Raw genomic sequence first — 20,594 nt, 5'->3', positions numbered from 1 at the left:
TACCTCTAGTTTTTCACCCTGGAATGAGATAGAAGTTGTTTCCTGTTTGTTTACAGTCTTTATTGCACCTGAACATCTGCCACAAACAAAAACTAACTTGCTAGTTAACCTGCCTTTGATGTTGCTGCACCTCTTATGTGTCCATAGCTTGCACCGGGTACATCTTATAGAGTTACTACCTACTCCTTTTCTACATACTGAGCAGGGCCATCTACCTGAAGGGGGTTTGTGTTTTATCTACCTTCCTACCTATTAGGATTTTGGTTTCAGCTAGGTTGACTCTAAGGCCCTTCAATTCTAGACCTTGCTTCCACACCTGAAACTTCTCCTATATATATATATATATTTATATATATAGGAAAATGAAAAAAAGCCAGAATGCTGAACTGGAAGCATAATTTAATAAAGATTTTTTCTAACCGGTTTTCATTGCGATGAAAACCGGTTAGAAAAAATCTTTATTAAATTATGCTTCCAGTTCAGCATTCTGGCTTTTTTTCATTTTCCTATTATTTCTCCACGTGCGGTTAACACAACCCCACTATTTACTGACTTATATATATATATATATATATATATATATATATATATATATATATATATATATATATATATATATATATATATATATATATATATATGTGTGTGTGTGTAAAGTGATGGTTTGTTGCCAACTTAATGTGGTGGTAGTCCCAATAAAGGGAGGAATGCTACTGCTATTTAGCCCCAGGAAACACTGTTTCCAATTGGTTATGTGACACAAGAGTACTGTGTCCTTGTTTTCAAACAGGGGAGATAAACACCTCCACCCCAGAAAAATGGCAGCAGCATTCTTCCCTCTACTGGGACTGCCACATTAAGTTGGCAACAGACCACCACTTTACCGTGCTGCTACTGTATAAATCTCTCTGAGAAATTTAGAAATGTAATATTTCTAATTATATATATATATATATATATATATATATATATATATATATATATATATATATATATATATATATATATATATATATATATATATATATATATATATACATGCATACATACACATATATGTATATATGTGTGTGTGAGTGTGTATACACAAGCGTTTTATATCGAAAGAATAAGAAAGGAGTGCTCAATACCTGTTGTAGGTGATATATGTATATATTTTTTTATTGAAACTAAAATTGAGAGTTTGTTTTGCGATTCGGTTTTAACACAACAGCGATGTTCTGCCGAATTCATTCAACTTATAATACCAGTACTTATACATTTACAACATTGCGGAATTTAATTGTATATAGATATCACACATTAGTACTAAGTCTTGTGCTTCAAATATCGCGTTTTGTACTCAAAGGCGAAGTCAGCCATGTTGTCTTCTCTGTTATTTCCATGTTACCGTGCGGTTGTTTGATGAAGTTTTGTTTTGTATTTTCTCGTGTATCCAGTCGAGGAAGTAGTTTACGGATGTATAATAACTAGTCCCTTTCGAACACTTTTTGTCTCCAAACGATGTGATACCCAATAAAACTAGTTCGTTCTTCTGGTTCCTGCAATAAAGTGGGCCACCAGAATCTCCCTGGAGAAAGAAAGGAAAACGAAAGGAGGGAAAAATGAAAATATTTTGTAAATGATAATAAGGATTTCTTTTATTGGCCACAAGGGTTGAAGACACGAAGGGGAAAGATACAACACAGGTGGAGTTTACATCGATCAATGGGAGACAAAAAGATAATAATAGTTATTGTATACAATGCTCAAATGCACCACAACTGATCAGAAGAGGTAGCCAAAAGTGTAGGAAGAGTGCAGAGAATAATGCACACGAAGTGAAGAGTGAATGAGTTGCTTTAAAAAAAATGGAGAGTGGATATCAGGTGTAGTGTTGGCGAATTTCCGGAGGCATGGAAGTTTTGAAGGATATAGTGTCCCGACAGCTCAATAAATCTTTGTCCCTTTGATTACTACCAGTACATTTTTACTAAAGAATGTTCTACCGAGACGTAGAGTCTGGTGCTACTAGACATAAAGCTCGAACACACGGGAGATGTGTTCATCTTTGTCGCTTTCGAAATTAGAGACGATTCATCTTTGTTGGACATGGGAATACTCCAGTACAGCTTCCTACCGACAATCTCGATCCGTCTCTGTTCACAGATGTCTTCCACTGTGACTACATTACCATGATGTGTATTGATAGAAGCTCTCTCTGACTTCCCCACTCTCAACTCTAGTACAGTATATGTCTTGGTTCATCTATCTCTCACATTCTTGCTACTACACATCAATTCCTCATTAGCTGTCACCTTCAACGACACATGTCTATGCAGATGGTATCCCACTTCTCTCCTTTCTGGCCTTCAGTACCGAAATGCCCACACAAGCGGCCTCGAGATTTCGCACCAAATCTGCACAGACTTGGTTAGCAGGGACTTTGAAAATATTCATGAATGTCCGCGCGCGCGTTTGCCTTCCAGTATCGCTTGGTAACAGGTGCTGGTTTGTTTACGTGTCTGTAACTTAGTGGTTCAGCAAGAAGAGGCCGACATAAAAACCACCATGCTTAAAAAACAAAACAGGCACTGAGGTTGATTCATTCGACTAAGAAGTTCTTCAAAGCGGTGCCCCAGTATGGCCCCTGTCTAATGACTGAAACAAACAAAAGATAAAAGATATGAGAACCTAGGTGATCGAATGCCAACTCGACGCTTGTGCTCTCGATTCACACGACTTTCCTCCTTTCGTCATCAATATCGTGTGCTCTCCAGTCATAGGGCTAACCCCCACGCCCAACAAGATCTTCTCCAAAACCCCGGCCCTCTGAAATTTCTTAAAAAGGTTGAAAACCATTGCTCTAGGGTGGAGAAACGTCATGTATGACTCGTGCACGATAGGGAACTAAGGTCTTGAAGAAGTAGGTAAGTAGTCACATTTCTTTAACTCTCAGTTCTTACCAACTCTACTTGTATTTCAGGTATTCCTGCTTTCACGACGTGCCATCACAATATTTGCAATAAAATAACTCCTATAATATATACTGATCCGCCATTTGCAATCATTTCATTATATTCTCTACTCGGCGCATCCAGAACTTTTCAACATAATACTCACATTACAGGTGCTCCCTCTCCCACCTTTTCTCATTGTTCCAGTGCAGAGGTGATGTGGTTTCACAAGTCGACCTACTTTTTTTCTCTCTTCCAAACAGGCACTGTTATTAAGTAGAAGCAACGTGACGTATTGGAGTGCGTTTTCAAGGGGTTCATCTGGAACAAAAGAAAAATGAAATGAAAGTCTGGATATAAAAACAGTGAAGCGCGTCGTATGTACATATCTTTGTTTTCTTATACTATATATGATATACGGTATATATTAAGGCAGCGCGCTGGCAGAATCGTTAGCACGCCTGGAAATATGCTTAGCGGCACTTCGTCCATTGTAAGTTCAAAATGTGTGGAGGTCGACTTTGCTTTTCGTCCTTTCGGAGTCGCTAAAACAAATACCAGTTGAGTACTGGGGTCGATGTAATCATCTAGCCCCATCTTCGAAATTGGTGGCCTTGTGCGAAGATTTGAAATCAATATATACTATATATTATAACAAAATGTAAAATAATTTCATTACAACTTTGTACCCTGTCAGGACCTCATATATATATATATATATCTATCTATCTATCTATCTATCTATCTATCTATCTATCTATCTATCTATCTATCTATCTATCTATATATATATATATATATATATATATATATATATATATATATATATATATATATATATATATATATATATATGTATATAGTTGGAATCTACAAAAAGCAAAAGACGAAGACGGGTGTATAAACAACAAATAGATGTGTTAGTTTAACGCTCAGGAAGTGAGAAAGTCTTTTACGTTTCAAGCCTACGCTCTTCAACAGAATGGAGCACAGAACATATGTATGTATCTATCTATCTATCTATCTATCTATCTATCTATCTATCTATCTATCTATCTATCCATCTATCTATCTATCTATCTATCTATCTATCTATCTATCTATCTATCTATCTATCTATAGTACAAATGTTGCTCCAAGGGATCGTTTTAACCGATTATGTGTATACATGCTAGTTTTTCCATGTGGATTAACTGCAATGTTATAAATGCGTTTGAGTTTAACGACGTATTACTAATTAAATACTTAATTAGTGTGCATATTTTTATTTTGCTGTTTATACATCCATTCTTTCTCTCTCTCTACCTGTGTATATATGTATGAACGTATGTGCGTCTCTAAGTACACACACACACACACACACACACACACACACACACACACACACACACACACATACATATATATATACACACACACACATATACGTTCATCTACATCTATGTGTGTGAAGCCTAATTTGCATCACTACCGCTTTCTCGTTGTGTGTGCGTGTATGTATGTATGTATGTATGTATATATATATATATATATATATATATATATATATATATATATATATATATATCTGTGTGCACGTGTGTGTGTGTTTGCACATATTCACTCGCATAAGTAGTACAGACTCCCAAAGCAATTTCCATGAATCGAAACAACTCTCAAATAATTATATTAGCAGAGACCAAAGACTCTTATAACTGCTATTCCTAACATAATTAAATTTTAATTATCCTACTCCTGTTTAACAGCAATAATCTCGTTCTAAATTGCTAATACTCTTAAACCTTGTTTATTTAGTTGTTGTTCATGGGAAACTCTTCACTGCTTTTCGTTTTCATCACGTGCAGATCACAAATGGATTCTCCAAAAGGACGAGTTTGAGTAGAAAAATGTTGATTTTTTTTCTTCATTCCGTAGGAGTATGTAGTAAAAGGTTTACCTGTAGTAAAAGGTTTACCTGTAGTAAAAGGTTTACCTGTAGTAAAAGGTTTACCTGTCTTATTAAAAACATCGGACCGGACTAAATAATATCTCTGTGGAATGAAGTTAAAACTATAGATAGAGAATACCACTGGAAAATACGAAAACTAAAAGAAGCAGCATATATGCTAGGACACAACAACCTCATAAGCCGACCGAGTGTAGATATGAGTAGCATATGGGAACCGGTATTAAGGAAGGATAGGAAAATATTAGATTTATAAGCCTTAAAATTCACTCCATAGTTGCTCACGGGCTTATGGTGTAGTGGTTAAGAGCGCGGGCAACTAACTCCAAGTTCGATTCCCAGCATAATAATAATAATAATAACAACAACATCGAAAAATGCCTTAGGAATGACAATCCAAGTTCGAAATTTCCCCAAGACACCTGATGAAGGCTGGAGTGTATATCAGACGAAACGTTGTGTTAACAACAAACAAGATGAGGACAAATATTCGTCAAATATAAATAATGTACATAATTCCTCATCTCTTAAATATAGAACTATACAATATTGTTGTGGTGAGATTTAATTAAATGTTTTATCGCATCGTATTTGATTTGTCGATCATATTCTATTTTAGATGAATAACACTGCTGAATCTTTTTTCTTTGAGGTGTAGTGCACCTGAGCATTATACGAACATTTCATCCTTATTATTTATGCTTACATTTATATTAACAATGAAATAGAAATGAATTTCACGCTGGATTTGAATGAATGGATGAATGAATTTGCTGTGTACGCAGCAATTCTGCTCTTTTATCTTCATTTATAAAGTGTCAGCATCACCTGTTTTCAATATAGCTCTTAACACTAGTGCCCTCTATAGGTATTTATCATCGAGTAGACAGTTTCAGTTCATTTCTGTAGTCGTATTGAAACCTGTTAGAGTGTTGTGGTATGTCTATGATTGTGGTTAAAATAGGAGATTCAATAGTCTGTCACAACTCTAACTAGATTTTAAGGTGTCTTAAAGACCATATGGTGCTAATATATATATATATATATAATGTTAGGATAAAATCTTTATAAGAATTTATCAAGTAGTTAGCGTGAAAAAACCTCATAAGGAAAAAAAAAACATCATTTTTTCCCATAAATATATATAATTTAATATATATAAGGGCAGTTGCATTCCCTCGCGATCGGTAAAAATGTGCTTATTTTGGTAGTTTTGACTTATGAAGTCCCTCTAAGCGTGAGACATTATTGTATAGTAATGCCATTATATAAATTAAATTATATAAATTATATATATATATATATATATATATATATATATATATATATATATATATATATATATATATATATATATGTATGTGTAAGAAAAGCTATTAATGACAGGATATTCTTATACTGTTTGTCGATAAATTCAAGCTACGAGACGTGTTACAGCAGATTAATTTTCTCTTTCCATGTTAAGCGATGTTTTATTTAGTTGTTTAATGAAGTCAAGTTTTCCATTAAACCCATGTTTTTTTGTAATGTTCTGGTATACCAGGGGTGGTTTTACTGACTGTCTGCATGTGATGAGAAGCTTAATAGTTGCCTACAAAATTCATCTAAAAGGCTACTTTACAGATGGAATTGGATCATTTGTTAATATATATTGCTTTTTTATTCGATTTTCAATGGTAAAATTGAAGTAAGTGCCTGAGACTTACTTGTTTCAGTCATTTGACTGCGGCCATACTGGAGCACCAACTTTAGTCGAGCAAATCGACCCCAGGACTTATTCTTTGTAAGCCTAGTACTTATTCTATCGGTCTCTTTTGCCGAAACGCTAAGTTACGGAGACGTAAACACACCACCAGCATCGGTTGTCAAGCGATGTTGGGGGTCAAACACAAACACACAAACATCTACACGCACATACATACATACATATATATATATATATATATATATATATATATATATATATATATATATATATATATATATATATATATATATATATATATATATATATATATATATACATATATACGACAGGCTTCTTTCAATTTCCGTCTACCAAATCCACTCACAAGGCTTTGGTCGGCCCGAGGCTATAGTAGAAGGCACTTGCCCAAGGTGTCACGCAGTGGGAATGAACCCAGAACCATGTGGTTGGTAAGCAATCTACTTACTACACAGCCACTCCTGAGACGTTTACAATTTTTAAAGATTTGTTGTTATAGTAATTTTAGGTTGGACGTTTATGATTATAATATTTAGTGAGTATCTGAGCTTGTAATGGCCATTCATCTCATGAAAGATAGCTATTCCGTTACCCTTTATATCTCTATGTTCATTTGATGTAGTATATCTTTAAATGTATGTAGATTTTATAGCAAGACTAATTCCGAAAAATTTAACGCCGTCAACTCAACGCATACACAGAAGAATGTGGGATTAGCAAAATCTAAAATCAATATTCGATACGCATATCATAGCCATCCAGTTATGTTAACGTACAATATTCAATCTACGCACTCGTTACAGCACATGTGAAGACTTAGAACAGAATCGACGACGGTATAAACATAAAATGGAATATTGCAGAAAAAGCCCCGACATTAATTTATGCAACGCAAAATTTTAAACGAAGAAAGTTTAATAAAGACGCGTTAAGAAAAAAGATTAGTGTTGTTTATTGTAATTTATTGTGCAGTTACTTACAGACTGTTTTCCCCCAACCAGCGGCGATGCAGCTCCTGTTGAATGAGTCTTTAGGATGTGGTAATTGGACTGATTGTAAACATGGGCCGTATGAAACAGAGTTGGTCATCTTCAGCAAAGCAATGTCGTTATCTGAAACCACACTAAATGCACATTAGTACATGTTGAATACAAAAGTTATGAAGTAGCAACCACTATAGGTAGATTCCATTAGACTAGTGGTTCCCAAAGTGAGCGGTATTGTGCCTCCGGGGGCGGTGAAAAATTCCAAGGGGCCGTTGAAGAAAAGATGGGAGATAATTGGGTGGCCAAAAGGGGACGATGTAAAAACAAAAAATAACGGGTTCATTTGGTTAAATTTCATTTGTGAAACACAGTTGCTTTGAATTTGCTTCAGAAAGCGGTGTATGTTTGTGACGGTTAGTTGAGATGGGGGCGCTAGGAATGTGGCCTGGGAGTCAAGTGGGTGGCAGTCCGAAAAAGTTTGGGAACCACTGCATTAGACACTTTACAACAATTAGTTTCATTCCTCTGGGTTCAACTCCTGTCACGATTGACTTTTATTTGTATCCCCACGGAATCATTAATAGCATAACTAGACATTGAATGTAATATGGTGCGCAGATGAAGTAACTATGTTAATGAGGTATTGAATAACGCCTGACCATAAAGTGAAACTTCAAATTCGCGGTAGGTGTGATGTTGTGTGTCTGAGCAGAATAATTTATTGCATTCTACAGTGTTAGCCTTTATACGACGGGTGGCTTTGTGAGTAAGGTTTAGTGCCATGGATAACATAGGAATTATGGTACACAAAAACACATGCACACACACATCTATATACATGCATACACACACGTATGTATATATATATATATATATATATATATATATATATATACTTGCATACATATATATATATATATATATATATAATTACATGCATATATATATATATATATATATATATGCATGTAATTATATATATATATATATATATATATATATATATATATATATATATATATATATATATATATATATATATATATGTATATATACATATATATATATGTATATATACACACAATGATTAATAATATATATTTTAGCAAATTTCTTGGTGTTTATATACAATAATGAAATGAATACTAATTTTCAAAAGAAAACTATTTATTACTTTAAAATTAAACAAAACAATATTCAAAGGCTAAAAATAATGATGGCTAAATTACTTTCCGTGTTGATATTATACAATGGAAATTCACACGCACGCTCCTGTCTGTCCGTCTGCCTGTCTGTCCGTCTGCCTGTCTGTCCGTCTGCCTGTCTGTCCGTCTGCTTGTCTGTCCGTCTGTCTGTCTGTCCGTCTGTCTCACGCTCTCTCTCTCTCTTTCTCTATATGTATATATATATATATATATATATATATATATATATATATATATATATATATATATATACACCTCCATACATTCATACATACATACATACATACATACATACGTGCATACATACATGGCATTCGGAATTCTCCTCTTACAACAAAACAATATTCCACAATGCATTTGTAGTGCCAGTGTTGATCCCAACATTTGGGATACTTGATTGGTCTGTTGAGGAAATCTACTCAATAGATATCAAAACCCGCAAAATCCTGACAACAACTGGGAACTTCCGCAGAAACTGTGATGTTCACGGTCTTTACCTAAGAAGAAATGAAGGTGGTAGAGGCCTGAGATCAGTGCAGACGGCTTTCGAATGCCGTATGGTATCACTCAGCAGCACCTACTGAACAACAGCAGCAAAAATAAATATATTAATGTAGTCCTGAAAAGTGAAGTACATTATTCGAGCTGGCAGTGAACTCCTCAAGAAACACTCTCTTCCTGATGATCTCCTATACAGCTCCAAAACAGCTGGGCTCTCTTACCTCAGAGAAGACCTGGATGGAAAGCACTCAGCATACAGAAAAAGATCATGCATGGGTATGTTGCCAAGAAGCTTGAGGAAGATAGTAGAATTAATACGAAACGCAACCTCTCTCAGACACAGGGTCACTGCATCACACTTTGAAGGCTATGCGTTTGCAATCCAAGAACAAGAGAGACAGTGACGCTCTTGTAATCCCAAGGCTTGGTTTGTTTACGCTTTTCCCTCCGGTTTTTGTTCTATGTGTGCCATAAATATCGCCATCCGCTTTAGAGAAAAATTTGTAGTTTGGAATCAGTAGTTCTTTGACTGCCATTTCTAAATTTTCAGTATGTTGGAGAAGCAACTCAATTGCTAATCCCTGTATATTTATGATGATAAATAGTTTTACCGATTAAGGTTTTTATCATACTGAACTACTTGGCAAAATTGTTAATTATTAATTCTATTATTAATTGACGATTCTCTGCCCTTATTCTTGTATATTTTATATTTGATATCTCTAAGTTAGATGGTTAAACCGTAAATCCCTCCACACGGGACTATTTGTGACGCACATGGAATAGATTTCTTTGGGGTGAGGTGCCTGAACTCGCTAGCCGATGAATTCGTAAGTGCCTTTCTTATAGTTGATTTTTGGTGTCGCATGGCCAAAAATTACCGTGAATTTTTTTAGAGACACTTTCAAATTTATCAGAATATTTGGGCTGAAGATTGGAATAGTGAAATTTCCATTCACTTAACCATGAAACGATTCGTATCCAATTAACTAAAGGCTTGGTTTGTTTACGCTTTTCCCTCCGGTTTTTGTTCTATGTGTGCCATAAATATCGCCATCCGCTTTAGAGAAAAATTTGTAGTTTGGAATCAGTAGTTCTTTGACTGCTATTTCTAAATTTTCAGTATGTTGGAGAAGCAACTCAATTGCTAATCCCTGTATATTTATGATGATAAATAGTTTTACCGATTAAGGTTTTTTTCATACTGAACTACTTGGCAAAATTGTTAATTATTAATTCTATTATTAATTGACGATTCTCTGCCCTTATTCTTGTATATATATATATATATATATATATATATATATATATATATATATATATATATATATACATACGTACACATATATATTATATATATATATATATATATATAGATAGATAGATATAGATATCATACACACGCACATATACATATGATGTATCGCTTCCTTTTCCTCCTTCTCCCCTGTCTTTATTATTATTTTTCTCGCACTACGCGTGTGTGTACCATTCATTTACTCATTGTCTGCAAACCAAGCGCAGTATGTGCACTCACGAGCGCCTTTCATGCCATATCTTTCTGTATCTCTCTTTTAAATTCAAACATCCCTCATTCTCTCTCTCTCTCTCTCTCTCTCTCTCTCTCTCTCTCTCTCTCTCTCTCTCTCTCTCTCTCTCTCTCTACGATGCAAAGCGAGATTTGACAGATCAAACAACATTTACATCGGCTTATTATTAAAGAGATTGTTATACTCTATCAATTCGTCACAAACGGATAAAATATAACCTAGGAATATTACTTCCGATAGACCATCTTCCAACACTAGAATAAAGGTATCTTATACACTTGTTTTTACATAATATCAGGGTTAAGACAATATCTAGTGGTTGGAAGACAATTATATGACCCCATCCAATAAACTGCTTCCGAGCAAATTCTGTGGTATTGTGTTCTTGTTGTTTAAGCCATATTTTCGCTCTGAAATATTTTAGAAAATTTATGATGTGTCCAAGAGGACAGAGGTCATGTTTTTCCTAGGACAATATCAGAGAAGGATTATCTGTGACAAACCGACCGTGTCTCCATACTGTAGGAATAAAAGACACCAAAGTAGATAATAAATCATCAACAGGATCAATATATCGATAAATCACAAACAAGACATCTCACTAAAATATGTTAAAAGTGCAGGACCCTGATGTATATTGATGTTCTATATCTATCTATTGTATGTTTTATATCTATCTATTGTATGTATGTATGTATGTATGTATGTATCTATCTATGCATGTGTATGCACACACACATACATACAGACATACATACATACACACACACAAATATATGTAGCTGTTGTGTCTGGAGAGAGTAATTCTCTTTTTGTGCCGTATAATTTACCACCTGTAATCGTTCCGTTTTTTTTTTTTACTTCATTTCCATAAGCGTAGAGATACCTAATTTGCAAAGATACGACGATCCAAAGGATAACAGAGATTTAATGGCTGTAGTAGCTAATCGAGGGTATTGTTTCCAAAGCAAAATCCAAAATTCTGACAATAATAGCACAGAAAATGAGGCTTTGTGCACAGAATCGCTTTTCAAGTTTATTAAATTTTATTCTTCTGTTAATGATAATGGCAGGTGTGTACTGTCGTATCTTGCGAAAGGGTTTATGACCCGCTCGTATATTTGATAATCAGAACATCGAGGTGAGTCATGCAATGTACGATATTATCTTGTGAGTTTTTTTGTAATACATGAGTTACAAAGCCTTTTTTTCAACCTTGCATGGATGGAACGCCATTAGTGCAGAAGCTAATACAAGTTTGCTACTGCTTCCCTCTCAATACGACATTTTGATTTACCAGGCTAAAGACATCCTCTCCTGTCGTTCTTTCCTTCAATTCACAACAGAGGAAAAACTGATTTGCAGAAACTGACTCATGATTCGCAGAAATGAAATTAGTTGAGCTTTGTTGCTGATGTCTGTACTTTCATTGTTTTGTAAGACCCACAAGTTTTCGAGTTCAATTTTTGCTTCAGTGAAATGTTCGCGGAGCTGATTATCCATGTCTTGCAAAATGTCTTGAATTTTACGAGAAATCGTTTGGGCAGACAAAAGTATGGTCTTAATTTGTTTGACGGCTTCATCACTAATCATTGTGCCAACGGTGATCTCCAAGTCTGGTAAAATAAGGTTTTCGGCGTCAGAATGTGTTTTTTCCCTTCCTTGCTAAAAGCTGGGCAATCTTGTAACTAGCGAATTGAGTTTTCTCGGGAATTGAGTGAAATTTCTTCAGCCTTATTGATTGAATTTTAAAATTATTTTTTAGCATCTCAAAATATTATTTTGGTTTATCCTTATGTTGTGGATGATTTGTTATTAAATGATGTTGAAGTTTCCTGAGAACCATCGCTTCATTTGAAAATGTTATTAAATAAATCATACGAAAGTTCTTGGATCGTTGTTTCCTGAAAATACCGAATATAATTTTCGCGGCACGCATTCTAGGAATCTCTCGCGGCACACCACAGCGCCGCGGTACATACTTTGTCAGACACTTCTCTAGGGGCATCAATCAATAGGACGCCAAGACTGGCTGGGTACTATAAGATTGAGTTTATAGTAAAGTAAAACCACCTTTAGGCATCTTTTGCCAGTAGTGTACTGAAGGTACATATACATATTACATACACACATATATACATACACAGACACACATACATAGAGGCACCTATTCATCATGTTAATTATTGAATAGGTCATCTAGGTTGTACCTTGCATGTTTATAGAGGAGGACGGTGAATTTATACCATGATGCAACATATGAATGCATCGAGAAAATGGTATACAAAATTTAAAACTCAATATTATAGTGCATCTTGGAGATCAAAGCGTTCTCAAAATACGTTATGGCTTAGCATATCTATTGCCAGAAAATATGGTAAGTACTTGTAGTGAGCAGTGTGAAGAATTAGCAGAACCGGTAGAGCAACAGTCTACATTGTATTACCACTTTTAGTTGAGACCCTGTATAGCTGTTTCTTATTCAAATCCAATCTAGGTCTTCTGGCATTTGGATTAGTTTAGATTCAATGATTTATGCCATCGGCTAAATCCTTCTTATGCCTAAATAATTAAATAAGGAAGTATCTATGTTGATATTTATAGTGATAAAGTGACAGAAACTGTAGCTATTGCGTCTAATTCCCTGTATCGCTTATTACGCTGTTCATCTGAGTGAAATTATGACCAGTTATATAATAGCATCTCGCCGACTGCAGATTCAAGCAAACGAAAGAAATTAACACTACACTGACAAGATGTACAACTCCGACTGCTGTTATCATTTACAAGATTTCGATTTCCGGTTGAAATCCGTCCAGCTCCTTTTCCCAAAGTGTTTCCGCATAACAGTGAATGCGCATGACTTTGTGGTTAAGGTATTCAGCTTACAATCGTAGGGCTGTGAGTTCGATTAACAGCGGCGCATTGTGTCCTTGAGCAAGGCGCTTTATTTCACGTTGCCACAGTCCACTCAAAAATGAGCAAAAATGAGTAGTACTTGTAATTCAAAAGGCCAACATTGACACATTCTGTGTCACGCTGAATCTCCGTGAGAACTACATTAAGGGTATGCGTGTCTGTGGAGTGCTCAGCCACTTGCACATTAATTTGAGGAGGAGGCTGTTCTGTTGATCGGATCAAATAGAACACTCGTCGTCGAAATCGACAGAGAGACAGGATTTTTTCAAGGGCTTAACATGTAACACCTTTAAACCAAAGGTAGAGGATATAAAGGTGTTATAAATTAAAGTATATTAACTTAACTGATGTCGAACATATGACTGACCTCTTCAGAAGGAAGTGGAATGCTTCATCCAATCCATTAATGGTTGTTTCCTCTTGAACTTGCTTCAAGGTCTTGGAACACGCATCCTTTGTGCTCCCACCCTACACTTCTCAGCACAAATTGCAGGCTTACTGCTAGTTGTACCAGCATTGGATTGAGAGTGTAATAAGTTTCTCAATGGGCCCCTTGACTTAAGGTCCAAAAGCATTCCTTGCTAACACGCGAAACGGACGATGCAATATGGTTACTTCTTCGAACCCTTTTTCATATTGCCGCTTTTGACGCTTCAAGCTTGTATTTATATTGAATTTGCTTAAAGTGTCATGGAAGTTGCTTCCAATGGGATCCTATGGAGATGGTGCCTGAGGATTATACCCTCATGACTGTCAGGTGAATAGTGGGCGGAGAAAATTGGTGGTTGAATGGATGGGAAGATGTTTTATGGGCGGTGAGCTGATAGAATATTTAGCACGCTTGGCAACATGCATAATGGCATTTCGTCGGTCCTCCTCTGAGTTCAAATTCCTCCAAGATCGATTTTACCTTTCATCTTTAGGGGTCAATAAGTACCAGCTGAACACTGAGGTCAATGTAATCGACTCCCCCACTCCTACGTAATTGCTGTCCTTGTGTTAAAATTTTAAACCAATATATTTGGTAATTCTCAGTTTTAAGTGCGAATCTCCTGCAATACGATGATGGTTTTTGGTTTGTGTATCTTAAATAAAATGGTTGCAAAAATGTATTGGGGTACATAACATAATATCTAAGAATTATATCAGCTTGATTCCAGAGCGCTTGATTAGGCTTATGGAATATAGACATTACGTTTTAAATTCTTCTTTTAATTCGTTTTCATCCCAACCACATCCGCTACATGTCTGACGCCCATGAACGCATGTAGAGTTTCAATTCATAGAAATATCTCAGTTTTATTAATTTGAAATAATGAAGGGGAAAATTTAAAATTCAACAAAAAATTACTTGAATCAAAATTTTCGTAATTTGTGTGCGCGTGTGTAAGTATGCAGCTGTGAGTGTTTGCGTGCGTACAAATTGCTAAATAAAGGAAAGTGTGCATTGCGAAAACAATTCTGAAAGCAAAAAAGAGACAGAGAGAAAGGTGAAAATGAGAGAGAGAGAGAGAGAGAGAGAGAGAGAGAGAGAGAGGGTGGAGGAGAGGAAAGGCGGGAGAGAGAGAAAGAAAGAAAAGAGAGAAAGAGAACAAAATGAGAGAAAGAGAACAAAATGAGAGAAAACAGACAGAGATTGAGATAAGAAGGAAGTGTGAGAGAAAGAGAGTGAGTGAGAGGAAAGAAGAGAGAGAGAAAGAGTGACAGAGAGAGAGAGAGAGAGAGAGAGAGAGAGAGAGAGAGAGAGAGAGAGAGAAAGAAGAGAGAAAGAGAAAGAGAAAGAAAGAAGGAACAGATCAAGAATGACAGCCTCAAAAAACAAACAGAGGTGTTGACAACTAATTTACTCCAAGCTAATTATCATTAAATCTCAATATAATTAGAAAGTAAGCAATTAATACATTTTAATTGCTTTTTTCCCCCTGTAACCACTTCCTGAACACAAACATAATATATAGCGAGAAGCAAAAAACGTTGGAAGGTTTTCCTTATTTTTGCTTAAACACCGTAGCACGGAACTCACACATACTCAGAGATAATTTTCGCACACACTTGTTTGTCTGTATATATGCATATATATTTGTATACATATATGTATGTATGTATGTATGTATGTATGTATGTATGTATGTATGTATATATGTCCGTGTGTACGTGTTATATGTGTCTCTCTCTCGCCCTTGATGTACATTCTCTATTGTTTTTAATTATTTGAAGTTTTCCTGTGAGGAAAGTAGATGACAAAAACGAATCCACTTTTTAAACTTGGGAAAACTCTTGCATAGATCCACCATTCCTCTTACAGATTGTATTTGCAATGAACGTAAATGTTCATTTATATTCTGGAAATACAGTCTCTTAAGGTGCTGAAGCAGTTATGCGTGTGTTATCCTTTTTTTCTCTTTCATTCTTAAAAAGATATTCCCATCAGCAGGGTAGCAGACCTCTATGGATGTATGAGCGTATGTATGTATGTATGTATGTATGTATGTATGTATGCATGTATGTATGTATGTGTGTGTATGTGTGTCTGTATGTGTGTGTATATGTGTGTGTGTCTGTAACTGTCTGTGCATCTATCTGTCTATGTATGTATGTATGTATTTATCTATCTAACCATGTCTGACCGTCTGTCCGCCTGTCTGTTTTTTTTATGTACATATGCATGTATGAATATATGTATGTATGTGTATATTTTATTGTCCTGAAGCTAAGTTTTCTCTAGTATGTGCCCTTATAATTGTTTATTGCCATCTTATATGTAACCAACGATACACATTTTACAATCTATACATTTATGCAATACGATTCATATTAAATACTAATTTTGTAATCTATCACACAATGCAGAAGGGACATTAAAACTTTTTTTTATATTTTTCATTAATTTATACACTAAAGCATTCTGCCTAACTATAGTTTACGTAAATAAATTTAGCGTTTTCGTAAACAGAAAAAACTTGAAAATAGGCTATAGCTGTGACCTTTTGGGGGCACTGCATACTCTCTCTAATTAAAGTTCATATAGCTAATCTGGCGTCAACACACCTCTCATATTATTTAATTAATTAATTCATTTCCAGTTTCATTTCTTATTCATAGAATTCATATATGTAGTGTCAATTCCACATTTGAGAGGATAATTCTTGTCATTCTGTTATTGTGTCATACTTTTCTGATACTACATTAAAAAGCCGTCGCTTACTTTTGTACATCAAAGCTCTTAACAGTTTTAGTCAGGTTCTTATATAAAGTCAAAGCTCTGTTTAATCTTTCACAGTTTCCCCGTGGGCATCGGTACCATTTTCCTCTTTCTCCGTTCTTCCATTCTCCGAACTTTCCATCTTTCCGACGAAGGGCTACGCCCGAAACGTCATGCACTCTCTCTTTCCTTCCTGAGCGTCCAATAATACTATCCATATCACATCCTCACTTTGTTGTTTTTTTGTTTCTTTGTTATTGTTTTTTTGAACTATATATATATATATATATATATATATATATATTCACGCGAAGGTGATGAACAGTAAGAATGAGTGTGCAATACTGCGTTTGGTGGATATACATGTTATAGTAGAAGACTCTTGCCCAAGGTGCCACAAAGTGGTACTGAACTAGAAACCTATTGTTGCGAAGCAAACTTCTTTCATCACATTTTACAAAATACAATCTGTAAGTGGAACAGTAAAAATATGCAAAATTTTTCTCAACTTTTAAATGTGACATGGTTTTTGTTATCTACATTCCAGCGATGAAGATTTGGATCTTTGGTGGGAATCAGCCGCATCTTCAGAGGAAGAATTTATATTAAACAGAAGACAACATACATACATACATACATACATACATACATACATACTTCGTTTTTGTATCTGATTTGCATGGTTCTTGATGAGAATTCTTGTGTTGAAACAAATTTTGTTGTGTCTTGGGAGGGTCATTGCGCCACACACACACACGCTCACACACACACACACGCACACACACACACACATACACACATATATATATATATATAGACATGTATGTATAATGTATATATATGTGTGTATATGTCTGTGTGTGTGTGTGCATGTATAATGTATGTAATGTATAATGTATGTATAAAACCAATAAGTATGAAATTAGATACAGACATACATTATGAAACAAAGTGTGAAAGACTTGAGATGAAATACAACTAAAAAGAGATTAGATATAAAAACAATTCCTTACAGTAATTTCCGTTATCATGCCGGAATGCTTCATGTACGATAATTTGCGAAACATGTCGATTGGTGGTGGCCTCGCTTCGAACAGTGGATCCCATGGAAATGCTCAGCTCTAAAGATCGGTTCCGTTTCGCACTGAAGTAGCAAAATTGTTGCTTGCATTAAAGCACTCGTCACCCATTTTAATAATCGTTTTAATGACATGATGCAAATGAATACAATCGTGTAATATATTGGATGTAACGAGGGTATTCTTGGAGTATACGTGAGATTTCAAGGTGGTATTATTGGGACATATATCATATTTCAGGGGGAAACATGCGAGTGGGAGCCGTTTCTTTGTCTCGAACACATTACTGAAAATATTTTAATTCAAATATTTGTTATATATATTTTTTTATTTTCCTCTGTGTTCCCATGCTGGGGCACGACCATTTTCATCATTTTTTCAATGTTCTATTCCTGGACTGGGCTGTGTGATGCTCTCTTGAGCAAGACACTTTATTTCACCCAGCTGTAAGAATCAGTTGTGACGTCACTGCTGCCATGCTGTATCGGCCTTCGCTTTTCCCTTGGATAATACCAGTGGCGTGAAGAGGAGAGGGTGGTATGCATGGGCTACTGCTAGTCCTCCATAAACAACCTCACTGTAATTGTGCTTCAGAGGGGACTTTCTAGGTCCAATCACATGTCATTCATGACCGAAAGGTCCTTTACCCTTTATGTATATGTATATATACATACATATATACATACACACATACTTACATATATGTATATATATAAATATATATATATATATATATATATATATATATATATATATATATATATATATATATATATATATATATATATATATATATATATTCATACATACATATACATATATATATGTATATATATATATATATATATATATATATATATGCATATATATGTATGTATATATATATATATATATATATATATATATATATATATATATATATATATATATATATATATATATATATATATATATGTGTTAAATCTATAATTATAAAATACAATTATAATTAAGGGCTGAAGTAGATGTCAAATACCTACAATGCACTCTAAATGAGTTCTCTATTCATAACCCTAGGTCGGATGTGAAAGTTTACAAAATTCCGAATAATCTTAAAGCTTAAGATTTCATGCTCTACAATAGAAATTACTTTGCAATCCTCAGTAGAAATACACCAATAAACATATAAACAAGAAATACATATACATACCGATATAATTATTTTGATGATTATATGCTTAACTCATAAGTATATATACATGTGTGTGTGCGTATGCGCGTGTGTATATGTGTGTATGTATATATATATATATATATATATATATATATATATATGTCTATATATATGTAAGTATATTTATATATATATATATATATATATATATATATATATATATATATGTATGTGTATATATATATATATATATATATATATATATATATATATATATATATATATATATTTATACATATACGTGTGTATGTATGTATATATGTATATATATATATGTATGTATATATGTACGTATCCATCTATCTATCTATCTATCTATCTATCTATCTATCTATCTATCTATCTATATATATATATATATATATATATATATATATATATATATATATATATATATATATATATATAGGGATAGTTCAGAAAAAAACAAAAGACGAAGACAGGTGGTGTAGACAACAAACAGATGCATCCGTTTAACGCTCGGGAAGTGAAAAAGTCTTTAACGTTTCGAGCCTACGCTCTTCCACAGAAAGAAACATAGAAAGAAACAAGGGGAAAAAATAAAAAATGTGTATTGGCTAGCAATCTGTCATGGCGAATGCCGGACAGGGGGATCACACAGGAGATCTAGGAAGAAGGGGAGATAATAAAGTAGTGGTGATCTCAAAATGAAGGTGCGTAGACGGAGGAATTGGGAATAGGGGATGGAGTGCTTGGTTTGTTTAGAGTGGGAGGAAGAGAAATTGAGGTATAAGTGTGAGTCTGTGTTTGTAGTGGAAGGAGGTGGTGAGAGTGGAGTGATGAATGCTGACCGAAATGTCAAGAAAGGAGACAAAGGTGTCAGAGATAGTGCAGGAGAAGTGGAGGGCAGGATGGAAATATTTGACAAAAGACAGGAAGGAGTCTATATGTTCGCGGTTGAGTGAGGTCGCGCCGATACAGTAGTCAATATAACATATATATATGTATGTATATATAGATGTATATTTATATATGTATATATATGTTTGTAAATATATATGTATGTATGTATATACACATATGTACGTATATATATATATATATATATATGTATGTATGTATATGTGTATGTATGCATATATATATATATATGTATATATATGTATGTATGTATATATGTATATATATATATATTCATGTATATATCTATATCTATCTATATATATGTACTGTTACTCGTTGAACTTCATACTACACACACACACACACACACACACACACACACACACACACACACACACACACACACACACACACACACATAATGATGTGATGATCAGTGTTGTGTGCTTTTGATCATCAGTCTGCTCG

At 34.5% G+C, this 20,594-nt stretch overlaps 1 protein-coding gene across 2 annotated transcripts in view; it reads right to left on the bottom strand.

Annotated features, from left to right (window-relative positions):
- Nucleotides 1–1,161: 1,161 nt before the first annotated feature.
- The window catches only part of LOC128248031 (chymotrypsinogen A-like), a 67,195-nt gene continuing 47,762 nt past the window's right edge, over nt 1,162–20,594 (bottom strand). For both annotated transcript variants that reach the window (XM_052968437.2, XM_052968438.2), the window contains 4 exons: nt 17,984–18,114; nt 7,588–7,719; nt 3,103–3,257; nt 1,162–1,570 (listed from right to left, as the gene is read on the bottom strand). In XM_052968437.2, the coding sequence (XP_052824397.1) occupies nt 1,376–1,570; nt 3,103–3,257; nt 7,588–7,719; nt 17,984–18,114 (613 nt within the window). In that variant the 3' untranslated portion in view covers nt 1,162–1,375. The remainder of the gene's footprint in view (nt 1,571–3,102; nt 3,258–7,587; nt 7,720–17,983; nt 18,115–20,594) is intronic.

The sequence above is a fragment of the Octopus bimaculoides genome, chromosome 6 (genome assembly GCF_046866305.1).
Source record: "Octopus bimaculoides isolate indiv1 chromosome 6, ASM4686630v1, whole genome shotgun sequence".
Classification (NCBI taxonomy): domain Eukaryota; kingdom Metazoa; phylum Mollusca; class Cephalopoda; order Octopoda; family Octopodidae; genus Octopus; species Octopus bimaculoides.
This window is presented reverse-complemented; position numbering and strand designations above follow the sequence as displayed.